This window comes from Phyllobates terribilis, unplaced genomic scaffold, assembly GCF_046119375.1.
Source record: "Phyllobates terribilis strain yellow unplaced genomic scaffold, ASM4611937v1 Scaffold_10__3_contigs__length_209671492, whole genome shotgun sequence".
Classification (NCBI taxonomy): Eukaryota; Metazoa; Chordata; class Amphibia; order Anura; family Dendrobatidae; genus Phyllobates; species Phyllobates terribilis.
This window is the reverse complement of record NW_027362770.1, coordinates 26,732,882-26,749,440: the sequence shown is the minus strand read 5'-3', so window position 1 is coordinate 26,749,440 and position 16,559 is coordinate 26,732,882. Positions and strand designations below refer to the sequence as shown.

Sequence of the window (16,559 nt, the reverse complement as noted above, 5' to 3'; positions counted from 1 at the left end):
CCCAAATTATCCAGAAATACCTCTCTAAAGGTCCCTTCTTTCATATATATTAAGTTAGTGGGTTTTTAGTTATGGTTGTGATACCATTGTTCAACACCCTCCAGGCTCCTGATAAAACCTTTCAGATAATGAGTGAAACATTAGTCCATTTTCACACATAACAGAAAATTTCTGGTGTGGGATTTGTTCACAGATCCTTGACAAATGCGAATCTGCAAACATAACCTAGAGCAAGGTTCAGGTCATCACCAGATTTTTAGGGTCAAGGCTCAATCTTTTCATTCTATTCAGAGGTCTGACCTCCAATTCTCAATTCAAGATCTTTCTTCCAAAGCCTCCTTTCCTCTAAAGGGAGAGTTTTAATACTGTAAAATCTCTTTCTCATAGCCTTATGGCTTTGATGCAATGATTGTACTTTCTCAGTACCTAGTTTAGTCCAGAGTCTGTAGGTGGGTGTAGCCTGCAGGTGAGGAGCCGACATTTGTAAGGCTAAGAGAAAGAGATTTTATGGCGAGTACTAAAAAAAAAAATCTCTGTCTTAATATTGTGCAGGAAAAAGAATTAATTCAGGTTTTTAGTTGGGCTAGGATTTGGGCTGAATACAGGGATTTGTTATTTTTTCATAGAGCGCAAGTCTTTGGGGTATTAAAATGTAAGCATTGACAACCTCTTTAAATGGTTCTGTCCTGGTGTTGGATAGTCTTTAAATTTAATGGGCATATGCATCTTACAGTCACCTAAAATTAAGAATGTAGGACCCTTACCAGATTTTGATGAAAAAAAATCCCTATCGTTTTGTGTCCACAGTCACTATAATCCCAGATTAACAGATTACAGATTTTTAAAAATATGTATTTATTTTGAAGGACAAGTTCTTTTCTGAACTCATTCAGTCCATGTTGAACACAGTACCTTCAGGATACAACACCTCTATTCTGCTTTATGGGTGTCACAACAATGACATGGACTTCTTACATGGGAATGATAAGAATCAATTTGGATTCATATACCAGGTATCTGTGTCTGTGATTTTTTGATATGTTGTCCAGAAAAAAAAGAAACTCAAAATGACAAACCTGATTCTCTTTAGGGTTATTCTGGTTCCACTCATTTCCGCATCGGGAGGTGAGCAATGCTGATGACGTCACGTGTGCTAAACCTTACATGTATCACTAGTTGTGGTCCTGCTCACATTCTGATGTGGAAATGAATGAAGCCATAATATCTTTTAGGATTCGCTCACACTGGCCTATGTTCTCTCATGCGAAAGAATTGGATCGATTATGCTAATTACACTCTGCTCAAAGCCGAGTGTCATCTGAGTGTGATCCGATTCTCTCGCATGAGAGAATCACATCACAGGTGTGGCGAAGATGGAGAACTTAATTTCTCCATCTTCTCCATTGTCTGTTCGAGCGAACATCGGACTGCTCTTGGATGACATACAAGTGCAGTCCGATGTTTTACACGCACCCATAGACTTGAATGGGTGAGTGTGATCCAATTGCACTCGCAGCATGCGGCGATTGTTTTCTCATGCCGAAACGGAGATCTGCACTGCCCCATAGCATAACATTGGACAGAGTACTATCGGATAAAACATCAGATCGCACTCGGCCGTGTTATACGCCAGTGTGTGCGTACCCTGAGCTTCACCCTTTGGCTGTATAATCAGGAAATAATATGCAATAGCGCATCTTTTTAATATACATTTTTTCACTTGTTTCCATTTATATTCAGTGTAAAATAATATATGCCATTAACGCATGAATGGTAAGTCCGATAACCAATTGAATTTTTAATATGTACATGTCTTATCCATATTAATAAAAATAACTATTAATAGGACTGAACTATATGAAGTAGTCACCCACTCAGAATATTAAGAGAAATCTGCAGGATGATTAAAAGATGAATCTACAGCAGCTTGTTGAGTTTCCAGGTACTGGAACTCCATGGAACAAATGCAAAAGCATCACAAAGATGCTAGATTCGACTACCCACAACGTAGAGAAAGTTCATTAGGGGCGTGATTTTAGTATAACAATTATTAACAAGGATCTGTCATTAGACTCTCATACTGTATGTAGGATCAGCATAATGTAGTAGGAGGACACATTTGCTCTCCTATTTGCCAAAACACAAACATTATTATGCCCTTTGGCTAATGGCAGCCATCAGAAAAGACACACACAGTTTATGAGTCCGGTGTGGTCCCTTGAGTCGGTGGTAATTGACGACTGGCTGCTTTGCATGCATACACAGGAGCCTATCTATCACTGTGTGGAAGGTGGGGAAAGCAATCCCTTATAAATGCACCAGACTCATACACTATAGGGGCTTTTCATCAAAGTGTTTTTACCAAAAAAACTGGAGTAAATCACTTTGAATAATTGCTAAATGTTTGTGCAACACAGAGTTGTTCTAAAATGTTGCAGCTTTTGGAGTTTTTATGCCAGTTTGAAGCAGCTCCAATAGGCAGATCTGGGGAGGAGGCGGGACGGGCCACGGTTATGCCCCCCTTAAAAATTCAACAAAAGTGCCATTATTTTTTACGGCAGAAATGCTGCTCTGGTCTCTGACTGGAGTATGATTTCTGGCAAGGCACACAGAGGCACATGCCACTGAGAAGATGTGCCAAATTCATTAAGTGGCTTGCGCCATTCATTAAGTGGCATGGAATCACTCCTATTAGTCAAATGGTCCAATATTTTGCACTGTTTTGGGCTAAAAGGAGAGCAGACGTGTTCCTATACTGTGCTGCCCTTACATAAGAAGCATAGCCTGAGGACAGATCCCATTGAAGACACTGATTTCATAATGCTTTAAGTATTCCATCTGGATTTTATCAGATCCTGGAACAAGTATTTCAGGGAGTCCATTCATGGAGCAATGAGGAGTGTCTCATTACAGCAGCGTTTATACAGGTATGTAATAGATGGCTTCATAACCACAGATTTAAACACAGTAAGATTCGCTATATAACTAAGGTCACATCAGCAATTAACTTCTGTTCCTGGACAATCAGATTAGAATGGATCGAAATGGAAACACTGGAGATCTGTCATTATATTTTCATAATGAGCTGTGCTGCCAATCATAACTATTTAGAAACAAACCTGTCATGAGGAATAACTCTGGCCTTTATATGACTTGTATCCTGCATTTTTCACCAGTTTTTCCCTATAAAGGCTCTGTCTCTAATTTTCAGTTGTCGCTGAGCTAGTGGGTAAAGACTAGATGGTATGATGTTTCCCATACACAGAGGAGACAGGATGAATTCCTGCTCTTCTGTGTCTATGTAGCACATGTTCAGATGAAGCATATTTCTGATATAAGGGATATAATAAAGTGTCTTATATTCGCAGTGACTGGGACTATTATCTCAATGAAGTAATAGCTAGCTGTTGCTGTCTTATGGTCTACAAATATAATTGAGATTCATGGGGATGTATTGTTTTAATGTAATAATATAAGAAAAAAAGGAGCTCAGTGAAAAAATGGGTGCAGGCATCAGGGTAATGAACGCTTTACTGACACATATCAATGTATTCAAAATATTGGGACATTTTGATTAATCAAAACATACTCTGAGCTGAAAATGGCTCCGTATGTTCTGATGAGCTGAACAGTCGCAACGTATTGATATGGCTCAATAAAAACCTTTTTTTTTTTCAATACAATTTTTGACTTGCTGCCTTCTTTTTCACTTTTTTATTGGGTAATGGTCTTTACCTTGAGGCCTGCACCAATTTTTTAACTTTGTTGCCTTTTTTCCCCCTAATTTTGGATATAAAAATTGTACATCCCCATGAATCACAATTATATTTTTATATCATAAATCAGCAACAAAACCTAAGATAAAAACAAAATGAACATATTCCCTGCTATAAGTAAGAAGCAATAGTGCATATAAATAACATAGGGTACTCGGTAAGCACTGCTTTTGATCAAAAAAAAGCATAAAAGCCATCCCACCAGCGCCAACGTGAATCCAATTAGAATGGTCCTAAACTGTAGTATTAAAACCTTACCGTATGTCAAAAATGACCTTAATGTGAATAAGGGCCGAGAAGGACACAGGATACTGTTTTTCATCATGACAAGTATTTTTTTAATCACTTTTGAAATTCAACATAACTGACGAGAAAAAAGTAATGGCAGATCGCTAGTCAAAGTTTCCTTCTGAATGCATTGTAACCTGTCTGTCCAGAAACTGAAGGCTTAATGCCGGAATGTACGATCTGCAGCGCTAGACGACATACTCTACCTGACCCATCCCAATATTTCTATAGCAATGTATATTGGTAAGTTCATTTTTTTGTACTTTTGAAATGCAATAAATCTTTTTTTTTTCTCAGTGGACACCCCCGTTTAGTTATGAAACTTTGTCAAGGTGAAGCCCACACTAAGGGAACTCACTATATATGGATTATATTGTATAAAACCTTATTGGCCCCCTATAGCAGTATGACCTTTTATTACCCTTTACAAATCATTGCCTTATCATGATGTACACCAAATGAGTGTGATGCTAAGTCAGACCTTATTCAGATGCTGCATAACAAGCAGAACAACAAATAATTTTTGCATGAATAATTCCAATGGGGAGACAATTTTCAAAAGGTGGCCATGAGACATTGCTTTTGGACCCCAGAATATAAGTAAACCAACACTCTCCTCCAATCCACTTGTGATACTTCCCATGAATAGTATGTGATATACATACAGTGTGTATTATATGTGTTATCTATTGTGGACTTATGCACTGCAACATAGTCCACATGTCCCAATTCTAGGCGTTGCTGCAACCCATTATCAGATTTGGGCAATAAGTTGCTACACCCCACACACTGCTCTCCAGCCCTCAGCTATGGATTTACAGTATGCAAAGGCCAAGCTTTAGAAGAAAGATACAGTGCAAAAGAGAAGGGAGAAATAACCGTGATAGCTAACACAATTCTTGATTCTCTTCCACTCCTTGGGCCGGTTTTTATACCTCCGGCATTCACAGTCTGAGTACAACCGCAGTCAGGACTCCTGACCCAAACTCAATAACTAAATATTTGCCTGTGAAGTTATTCAGTTCAGGTCAGGAGACTTGCAGTAGGTTCAGACATCCATAATAGGACCTTGAATGTCGGACATGTGAATCCGGCCTTAGAGGTAGTAAAAAACACAAGTTGCACAGTACAGACGGACCCCAACACAGTGATCACTACTATTATCCAAGACATATTTTATATACTGTGTCAATAGCTCAGATTTCCAGATTAACCCACCATTCCATCTTGATTGATTGCGATTGGACGACCTTATTTTGTAATGAAATATTAATTGCATAGTATGGCTGAAAAAAAAAATTGGCCTATTATAAACATGTGTTTTTATTGCTGTTCAGTTTAACCCTGATGGAAAAGCCATGGATTTATTTAATCCCTGCAATCAAGACCTATCGGCAGTCTACATATCTGCACTTGGAGTGTAAGTCCTATTGTAAACACCAAAAGTATTCCATGTGTGTTTCAATGTATATCTATTGTGTTTATGGATAATGTCTATCCCACATACAAAAATGAACGAGCAAAAGGGTAACAATGTTTTGACTTTCAGGCTTCATATCTCTACATCCACTACTGCTTCTAACGTGAGACTACCATCATTTTACAGACAATCATCTTGGCTATCTCGTACATAAATTTGACTTGCAACTATTTAGCATATGATTAGTTATGCATTTCTTTTCATGTCACTACATTGTTACTGTTTTGCTCCTGGTGGTGGAAAAATATTTTTCTTCCTGTATATTACAAAATGCAACACATTCCCTAATAGCTCAGAGTGTTATTAGATTGATTCCCAAGCGAAAGGTCACTGGTTCGAATTGACAAAAGGAAAGATCCCAGAGTGAGTAAAGTAAACCACGAAATATAAAATAAAGTAAGTACTGTTAGGTTATATGCCGCCTACTTCCTAAAAAGAAACAGAAGGTCGGTGCAGAGTAAAGAAGAGAAACAGCTAATAGATAAACCCCTGCTGGAATTTCATTGACTAGCTTTAAGCTACAGCAGAATGGCTGACCATCCATATGAAACTATCCCCAGCAGGAAATGCCAGCAGGGGGAAAGAATATAAATCCGAAAGGTGATAGGGCAGACAAATGAAAACACCTGTGTTATGCTAAACAGACTGAAGCCAGAAAAAAAGAGAGACTAAACACCCAGAGAAAAGGTGTCTGCTGTGGCTTGGCGGACAGAGTGGCCAATCACAAATCACAGGCTCAAGGGTTCAAACACAGGAGCATTATAGTCTACCAATTGTGGTGTGACAAACATGGCAGTGGAGATGGCTCTTATGTTTGTAATCACAGTCAAGATCACAGTCGTCCATGCAAGCACTGTGCAACGCAGGTTACACAAGTTTGGAATAATGACTCAAAAAAAGGTGAAGAAGCCTCGAAAAAAAAAAAAGTACGAAAAGTGGACAGTAAGAGATTGGAAATGGGTGATTTGAAGCGGTGAGACGAAAGTTAATAGACTAGGCTCTGATGGGTGCAAATGGGTCGCGAAGAAACAAAGGGAAAAAGGGCTAACAGAGAAATTGAAGGAACTGTCAAGTTTGGTGGAAGAAGCCTGATGATGTGGGGTTGTTTCACAACCAAAGGCGTTGAATAATGGACCAGGATCAATGTTGGTCTCAATGCTGAGCTATATGTAAGTATCCTACAAGACAATTTACTTTGTACACTCAAGTACTTTGGGTATGAAAAGGATGACCTAGTGTTCCAGCAGAACAACGACCCGAAGCATACTTTGAGATTGGTGAAGAAATGGTTAAAATGACAATGAAGTAGAGGTGCAGGATTGGCCCCCATAGTGCTAATACCTCAATCCAATCGAACACTTTTGGGTAGAGTTCAAGAAAAAGCTGTATACATACCCAAGTAAGTCGACCAGTATGCACCAACTTTGGGGACGTCTAGAAGAGACCTGGGGTCAGATTTTGGTTGAGACATATTTGAATCTGATCGAGAGCATGCCCAGAAGGATTCAGGCAGTGTTGAAAGCCAAAGGTGGATTTACAAAATACCAACAAAGCAATAAAAATTAAAATTTAGATTTTTAGGAGCAAAATAGTAACAATGCAGTGACATGACAAGAATCTGCATAACTAATCATATGCTAAATAGTTGTAAGTCAAATTTATGTATGAGATAGCCAAGAAGATTGTCTATAGAACGATGGTAGTCTCACGTTAGTGGATGGTGAGATATGAAGCCTGAAAGTCAAAAGTTCAAAACATTGTTACCCTTTTGCTTGTCGGTGTACAAACTAACAATTCTTACCTCAAAGTTGTCCCCTTTAGCTCACCAAGGTCTTATATACACAATGTACTGTTGGGTAACCTCAATAATGTAGTAAATGACCTAAACAGGTTGCACCATCCTGTAACTTATTGCTATAGTTAATATTGCACAATTGTCACCACCAGATTGGGTGAGCCTTTTTATTTGTCTTGTTTAAGCAAGTGAAACATTTCCCTTCACAGGGCTATTGATGGTTCCACCGAAATGATGATTACCAGCCCAGAGGACGCGTATAGTTCGTACCGTTGTGGACGAGAGCAGCTAGAGGACCAAAATTATACGTATGTCACAAAATGACATTTTAATTCTCAATTGAGTTTCCATGCACATTATTTGATAGCATGCTTTTAGTTTATTAAAAACGCAAAATACTTGATTTAATCATAAAGGCGCAGTCATTCCTAAATATTCTGAAGAAAACAAAAAGATAATAGTAACAATACACACCGAATGTGAGATCTTTGTGCCCACAATACTGCTGCTGCACTAGCTCACATGTATCAGCACAGCTCTATTCCTATACTGCTTTACCTCTCTACAGCCCACGAGAGACCCTTGTGATAAGGAAAATAATCAATACAGCTATTATAATCTATAATTTGCACATAATATTACTTGTTATGAACCAGCTTTATAAAATCATGTGTGGTAACTTCAGCTAATGAAACCAGTTAGGCCTGTAGACGTCTTTGGAACGTTCTGTAGGTTAATGTTCTCTAGATAAGGTGTACTCAAAGAAACCAATTCCCAATGGATCCACATGTAAGATGGGGTTTCTCAAATCCCATTAAAGGGAACCTGTCATCAAAAAAATGCAGTTTAATCTGCAGGCATCATGTTATAGAGCAGAGGGGAGCAGAATAGATTGATATATACGGTAATTTTCTTAGAAAATATTCAGTATAACCAATGTTTCAATTCTTTAAACCAGTGCTATTTCTGGAGTTTTGGGTCCAGTCCTATCAGTGACTGACAGCTTTCTAAGGATAAGTGGGCATACAAATATAGCTGTCAGTCACTGGTAGGACCGCCCACTGGACTTGAAGTGGTTAGGTGCAATTCAATGGCAATACATATCTTGGACTTCATTTCTAATGTCCTTTGCTACAATTCTGCTGAAGGAATACTTAGAAATGTGGCCCCTGGAGGAACTCCTCAAATATTTCTATTAACATCAGCCTCTGTATATGTATGTTTCAACTTTAGTACTAATCTTAGGTGTAGAGAGGGACAATTCTCTTATCAAGTCTTCCTTTATTGTGCACATCAGTGAAGGATCAATAATCCAAATTCAATTACATGCAGGTTTTTTTTATATTTTGATGGTGAGCTATTAAATTGAAGATTACTATGGATGCTATGGATACTTTATTTCTCTCTGACTGATGCTGCCTGTGTCTGACATGTCATCCTCGCCCCACTACAGATCATGCGGTGGGTTCGCTTTTACACTGGTGCTGCTTTTGTGGCCCTCTTTACCTCCCTTAGCAGACTCTGCCTGCTCTCATCCCACTTTAATACAGTTTAATCAAATAGGTACAATTTCCTTCCGAAAGCAGCCAGGAGAAGTTTGCTGTCACATCTTTAGCAAAAGCAGTACAGCCAGCTATGTGAAGAAGTTACACAGACTCTACAGCAGCAAAATGATCGGATTTTTTTAATTAAAGGGAACCTGTCACTGGAAGAAAACGCTAATAATCTGCAGATATGGGGTTAATCTGCAGGTTAATAGCGTTATGAACCTGCCCGGCGCAATAAAAACATCAAAAAACTACCAATAAAAGGTAAAAAATGGGAGAAGTAGTGCCACCAAAGTGCCACACCCTGACAGGAGGTATATAGCAATTGAGGTAGAAATAAAGCGAAAGCTTAACGGGATCTGGAAGAGGCTAGAAGTCTGAACGGCATAAATAATTCTCTATAGTTCCCCAATGAATCAATATAAAAAATGCAGCATACAATCAGATGTTTACAGAACCTAGTGGGCTATATAAAGTGCTTGTGAATCACTGAGGGAGTACAATAAAGAGACCTAATAATAGTAAGGAGGTAAATCAACCTGCAGTCCTCAAGGTCATAAGCTGTAAAAAATAGATAAACAAGTGTAAACATGGCCAAATAATAGGAAGATACAAATGATAGCAGCAGCACAACATTAATAAGATAGACAAAGGGGGAGTTGTTCAGCTGACATCAAAAAGACAGCAATGTTAACCATATAAAAAGACTTAATAGCAATATATGGTGTGATGACAAGAGAAATCCCCCAGTTAAACCTGACCACATATCAGCTATATTAACCAATGTGAACCCCAGTTTACAACCTGATAGAGATGCGGATAAGGGGGAGTTTGTTTTGCTAACATTGCCGTGGTTTATGCCATACTATTAATAAACCAGCAAGAAGATTTAAAGAGACAATGTTCCTGTATCTCCCTCTATGTACAGCCGAGTGAGCCGATCTACCACAGTTGGTGCTGGCAACATCCCCAGGAAGCAAGTGTGACGGCTATGTACAGACTGCATGTCCTGGGTGAAGGTGGCTGTAAGGATGGAACAGCAGTCAGACAAAATGGAGGAGCTAATCAAACACCTTATCCAATGCCTGTGATGCGCCCCCTGGGCCGTGGGGTACTCGGTGCCGGGCCGGTTGGTGCAGGGGATGTCACAGTGGCAGTGACCCGGTCCGTGACCCAGGGCGGTCAATAAAAGGGGGATTTATAGTTTTTATAGTTTAATGTTCGTGACGCCACCTGTGGTATGCGGCTATAGGGAGCCACCGCTGCGATGCAGATCCCCTGGAGCTGATGGTGACGCAGCAGAGTTGGTTCAGCTCTCCACAGGTAGAGCTAAGCTCCAGGGCGGTGCAGTGATGAGCAATGAGGTAGATGTTGCTGTGCAGGGGATGGCGCAGATAATAATTCTAGGACACAGTGGGGTGCAGTCTTCAAGGTTTACTCACAGTTGTCAGACTCCAGGTCACCAGTACCAGGGTGACCTCCTGTCACGGGTGTGTCGCCACGAAGATCGTCACGATTACACAGCCTGACTTCTCGCAGCTGACTTTTTGGTGCTTTGTGTTTTTCAGCAGTGAGGGAATTAATTCTCTCTCTCTCTGTGCTAGACGAGGTCCAGCCTCGCCCAGCTGCAATCAATGTTGCTGTAGTTAGACTCCTTCATATGCCTGCTGGTCTGTTAGGGAAGTGTCGGTGAAAGCTTTTCATGCAGACTAACAGAGCGGATCGTGGCATTTGGAGTTTAAGAGATAAGTGTATTTGGAGAGTTTTTTCCCTTCCTCGCTTTATCATTTATCTCCTTTCCCGTTGGTGTTCCCTCTGTTGTAGTTGTGTAGTTTTTGTATGCAAGGTGATTTTGGTTTTTCCCTTGTACTGTCTCGTGCGTCTAAGTACTGTGTGTGGGCATATTATTACTTGTCCCCTTTTGTAGTGATCGGGGTCCTTCTCAGGACTAGATTACTTTGGTGCAGGGATCCTCAGGAGGTAGGGGTTACGCTGGCGGCCTGGACCTCTGTACCTTTAACAGTACCTCCAGGTTGAGGGATTAGTCAGGGCCCCAGCTTAGGGTCAGCTTAGGCCCCCTACCTCCAGTATACAGTGACAGCGTGACATTTTCACCGACCCGCTTAGTTTTTCTCCAGCTACCATGGATCCAGTAGCCGGTCTAGCTCGGCAGTTGCAGAGCTTGTCCATGGAGCTGACGGACGTTAGGTCCAAGGTTTTGTATCCTCAGGAGCAAGCCGGACCAGAACCTAAAGTAGCTCTCCCTGACAGGTTCACTGCGGGGCGGGACAAGTTTTTTGTTTTCCGGGAGGCATGCAAGTTGTACTTTCGGCTGCGGCCTCGGTCATCGGGGAGTGAAGAACAAAGGGTGGGAATTGTCATCTCGCTCCTACAAGGGGACCCACAATCTTGGGCGTTCTCTCTACCCCCGGGCTCCCCGGTTCTCCAGTCAGTGGATAGGTTTTTCGCTGCTCTGGGACTCGTATATGATGACCCTGATCGGATCTCCCTTGCTGAGTCTAAGTTACGTAGGATCCAGCAGGGAGATCGTCCGGCGGAGGAATTCTGTTCAGAGTTCCGCAGGTGGGCCACGGACACCCAGTGGAATGACCCGGCTCTTAGGAGCCAGTTTTGTCAAGGTTTATCCGACAAATTACAGGATGTGTTGGCACAGTATGACTCTCCCGCGTCACTGGAAGCCGCTATGGCCCTTGCTATTCGCGTTGACAGACGGCTTCGGGAGAGGTGTGGGATAACTCTACCCCCTGTGATGACTCCACCTCCTACAAGGTCCCCTCATATGGTTGTTCCCCTGGTCAGTCCAGAGGAGCCTATGCAATTAGGTGGGACATCATTTCGGGGGAGGGGACCGGTGGTGCGCCATAAGGCAGGAAGGTGTTTCTTCTGCGGGAGAAAGGGACATTTTATTGGGGGGTGTCCATCCCGTCCCTTGCAGAGTGAAGAGTCGTCGGAAAACTGTTGATCCCAGGTTGTGTGGTGGACGGCAATCTGGGAGTAGGTATTTCGTCCCTAGGTTCATCTAAGTTTCTCGTACCGGCGGAAGTGGTGGTGGGTACGAGAACTGAGAGGATATCTGTTCTTCTGGATAGTGGGGCCGGGGCTAATCTGGTTGATGCTCGGTTTGCCCGGGTTCAAGGTATGCGATTGAGTGAGTTGGCTAAACCCATCCCCATATTCTCGATCGATGCCAGGCCTCTCTGTCAGGGAAGTTTTTTGCAAGCTGTACATGACGTAAAACTTCAAGTGGGGGCGATACATAAAGAACTGTTGTCTTGCTACGTGTTGGAGGGTCTTCCCACTCCTATAGTGTTGGGCCTTCCTTGGTTAACTAAGCATAACCCGGTTATTAATTGGCAAACCAGAGAGATAAGCCAATGGAGTAAATTCTGTAATAAAAACTGCATGAACACGGTCATCGGTGCGGTTACTCCTTGGGTATTACCTCCATTTCTGGCGGACTTTGAGGATGTATTCTCGGAGAAAGGGTGTCAGGAACTACCTCCTCATCGCGAGTATGACTGTTCTGTAAAACTGCTCCCTGAGGCCAAGTTACCTAAAGCTAGGTTGTATAACCTTTCTGGTCCTGAGAGGCAGGCCATGAAGGATTATATTTCAGAAAGTCTGGCTAAGGGGCATATTAGACCTTCATCTTCACCGGTGGCTGCGGGGTTCTTCTTTGTTAAGAAGAAAGATGGAGGCCTACGCCCTTGCCTGGATTTCCGTGAACTTAATCGGATTACGGTCCGGGATCCGTATCCGCTCCCACTTATTCCCGATCTCTTTAATCAGATCGTGGGCGCCAAATGGTTCTCTAAGTTGGATCTCAGGGGGGCGTACAATCTGATTAGGATGAAGGAGGGGGATGAGTGGAAGACGGCGTTTAACACTCCGGAGGGGCATTATGAGAACCTTGTCATGCCATTCGGTCTGACTAATGCCCCGGCGGTGTTCCAACACTTTGTTAATGACATTTTTCGCCGCCTGGTGGGACAGTTTGTTGTCATATATCTGGATGATATCTTAATTTACTCGCCGGATCTGGTGTCTCATCAGGAGCACGTTAGGCAGGTGTTACAGATCCTGCGGGATAATAAACTGTATGCCAAATGGGAAAAGTGTGTGTTCGCCGTACAGGAACTCCAGTTTTTAGGCTTCCTGGTTTCAGCGTCCGGTTTTCGTATGGACCCTGGGAAAGTGCGGGCAGTTCTTGAGTGGGATCGGCCAGAGAATCTTAAGGCACTACAACGTTTCCTGGGGTTTGCGAATTATTACCGGAAGTTCATTCGTAATTTCTCTTCCATGGTTAAGCCTCTCACAGACATGACTAAAAAGGGGACGGATTTTTCTAGGTGGTCTGACAAGGCTTGTCAAGCATTCTCCTCCTTGAAAAAATGTTTTGCCTCGGCACCCATACTCATTCAACCTGATGCGTCACAGCCATTCATTGTAGAGGTAGACGCTTCCGAGGTAGGGGTGGGAGCAGTATTGTCACAAGGTTCGTCCCCTGGTAAGTGGCATCCGTGCGCCTTTTTCTCAAAAAAATTGTCGTCCGCTGAGAGGAATTACGATGTCGGCAATAGGGAACTCTTGGCCATTAAGTTAGCTTTTGAGGAGTGGCGCCATTTTTTGGAGGGGGCAGTCCATCCGGTCACCGTCATCACCGATCACAAGAACCTGCTATATCTGGAGTCCGCGAAACGTCTGAATCCCAGACAAGCTAGGTGGTCATTGTTTTTTACCAGGTTTAATTTTGTCGTTACATATCGTCCTGGGTCAAAAAATGTAAAGGCGGATGCCTTATCTCGTAGTTTCCCTGGGGCCGGGAATACGGACGACCCGATTCCTATCCTTCAGGAGGGGGTGGTGGTTTCGGCACTATGCTCTGAGCTGGAGGAGGAGGTATTGGAGGCTCAGGGGGACGCCCCTGTTGGACCTCCGGGGAGACTGTTTGTTCCAGATCAGTTGCGACAAAAGGTGATCGAGGCACACCATAACTCAGTTTTTGCAGGACACCCGGGGAGTAGAGCAACTGTGGATCTCCTCTCGCGTCGGTTTTGGTGGCCTAACTTACATAAGGAGGTGGTAACTTTTGTCGCGTCCTGTGGGGTTTGTGCGCGCTCTAAGACCTCACATACCCGTCCGTCTGGGGCCCTCTTACCTTTGAAGATCCCGGAGCGTCCTTGGACTCATCTGTCTATGGACTTTATTACGGACCTCCCTCCGTCTTCGGGTAAGACGGTCATACTCGTTGTAGTGGACAGATTCAGCAAGATGGCACATTTTATCGCTCTTCCGGCTCTCCCTAATGCTAAAACTCTTGCGCAGGTGTTCATTGAGGAGATTGTGAGGCTTCACGGGGTACCCTCCGAGGTGGTGTCTGATCGGGGGTCTCAGTTTGTGTCCAAGTTCTGGAAGGCGTTTTGTGCACGGCGGGGGATGCATTTGTCATTCTCATCGGCTTTTCATCCTCAGACCAATGGTCAGACGGAACGTATGAACCAGAGCTTGGAGACATATCTCCGGTGTTTTGTGTCAGAGAACCAGGAGGACTGGGCTTCTTTCTTACCTCTGGCAGAGTTTGCCCTTAATAATAGGCGGAGCGAGTCCACTGGTAAGTCCCCGTTTTTTGGGGCATATGGTTTTCACCCCCAGTTTTGTACTTTCAGTAGGGGGGGCTCTTCGGGGGTTCCTGAGGAGGAACGATTTTCCTCATCACTCGCTTCAGTATGGAGAGGGGTGCTGAAGAATCTGAATACTATGGGGAACCGATACAAACGTATGGCTGATAGGAGGAGAGTGTCTGGTCCGGACCTAAGTGTGAACGATCGGGTATGGTTGTCTACCAGGAATATTAAACTTAAGGTTCCCTCCTGGAAACTGGGTCCCAGGTTCATCGGGCCGTACAGAATCAGTTCTATAATTAATCCGGTGGCATTCCGTCTTGACCTCCCCCCTACGTTTAAAATTCACAACGTGTTCCACAGATCGTTGCTTAAGAGGTATGTGGTGCCGGTGGTACCGTCACCTTTACCTCCCCCTCCAGTGGTGGTCAATGGTAACTTGGAGTTCCAGGTATCGAGGGTCATCGATTCACGCTTTAATCGCCGGTCCCTTCAGTACCTGGTTCATTGGAAAGGGTATGGTCCTGAGGAGAGGATGTGGGTTCCTGCGTCGGATATTAACGCAGACCGATTAGTTCGGGCCTTCCACACGACTCACCCGGATAAACCTGGCCCTGAGGGTCCGGAGGCCCCTCGTAGAAGGGGGGGTACTGTCACGGGTGTGTCGCCACGAAGATCGTCACGATTACACAGCCTGACTTCTCGCAGCTGACTTTTTGGTGCTTTGTGTTTTTCAGCAGTGAGGGAGTTAATTCTCTCTCTCTCTGTGCTAGACGAGGTCCAGCCTCGCCCAGCTGCAATCAATGTTGCTGTAGTTAGACTCCTTCATATGCCTGCTGGTCTGTTAGGGAAGTGTCGGTGAAAGCTTTTCATGCAGACTAACAGAGCGGATCGTGGCATTTGGAGTTTAAGAGATAAGTGTATTTGGAGAGTTTTTTCCCTTCCTCGCTTTATCATTTATCTCCTTTCCCGTTGGTGTTCCCTCTGTTGTAGTTGTGTAGTTTTTGTATGCAAGGTGATTTTGGTTTTTCCCTTGTACTGTCTCGTGCGTCTAAGTACTGTGTGTGGGCATATTATTACTTGTCCCCTTTTGTAGTGATCGGGGTCCTTCTCAGGACTAGATTACTTTGGTGCAGGGATCCTCAGGAGGTAGGGGTTACGCTGGCGGCCTGGACCTCTGTACCTTTAACAGTACCTCCAGGTTGAGGGATTAGTCAGGGCCCCAGCTTAGGGTCAGCTTAGGCCCCCTACCTCCAGTATACAGTGACAGCGTGACACCTCCCACGTCGTTCTGCGTTCACCAAGTCAGGGGTTCAGCAATCCCTCAGGTAATACAAGAGTACTTAACGGGACCCCATTCTGTGTGCCTTCCTCGGCCGTCTTCCTGCGCTGGCTCTCACCCTCCTGCCCTGCACCTCGCAACCAGTGTCCCAAGCCGGTAGCCTCGGATCTTGTCGGGCAACCTGCAGTTCCCTGAATCCTATGTGGCTACCTTTTTAGCGATGTAGTTGCGGTTGTGAGCAGCTGCACCCTGAAAGTACAGAAGCCTCCGGTTTATAGCTCAGCCTTGTAGTTCTCCACTAGTTAGGGGCCGGTCCTCTTTTCGGCCTGATCCCTTCACGTTCCTACAGATTCGGGCGCGCGAATAGCATCCGCACTTCCCATGCCCCTAGGATCCCCTCTGTCTCTGGAGCCTTCCCTGCTCCCGTCCTCTCTCTCTCTCTCTCTCTCTCTCTCTCTCTCTCTCTCTCTCTCTCTCTCTCTGTCCTGGGCCTCTCTTACTAGGCCCCACTCCTCTCAACTCCTGCTCCAAGCACTGGAGCCAGGAGCATGGAACCTCCTCCACTGCTCTCCTGAGCAGGACTCGACCCTTCTAGATGGTTCCTTGCTTTCTTATACTCCTACTGAAGTGCTCCCCTAAACTACTTCCTCCACCCACACCCACTACATGGTTCCACCCTCCAGCCAGGGACCAGGGACTGTGCTCTCCCTTAGGAGCAATCTCGCCCTTCCCTCTGAAATGGAGTGTAA

At 43.9% G+C, this 16,559-nt stretch overlaps 1 protein-coding gene across 1 annotated transcript in view; it reads left to right on the top strand.

Annotated features, from left to right (window-relative positions):
• Positions 1 to 870: 870 nt before the first annotated feature.
• The window catches only part of LOC141164117 (uncharacterized), an 89,016-nt gene continuing 73,327 nt past the window's right edge, over positions 871 to 16,559 (top strand). Inside the window, exons 1-4 of the mRNA XM_073649268.1 lie at positions 871 to 1,013; positions 2,853 to 2,927; positions 5,402 to 5,484; positions 7,549 to 7,647. Coding sequence (XP_073505369.1) covers positions 897 to 1,013; positions 2,853 to 2,927; positions 5,402 to 5,484; positions 7,549 to 7,647 — 374 coding nt within the window. The 5' untranslated portion in view covers positions 871 to 896. The remainder of the gene's footprint in view (positions 1,014 to 2,852; positions 2,928 to 5,401; positions 5,485 to 7,548; positions 7,648 to 16,559) is intronic.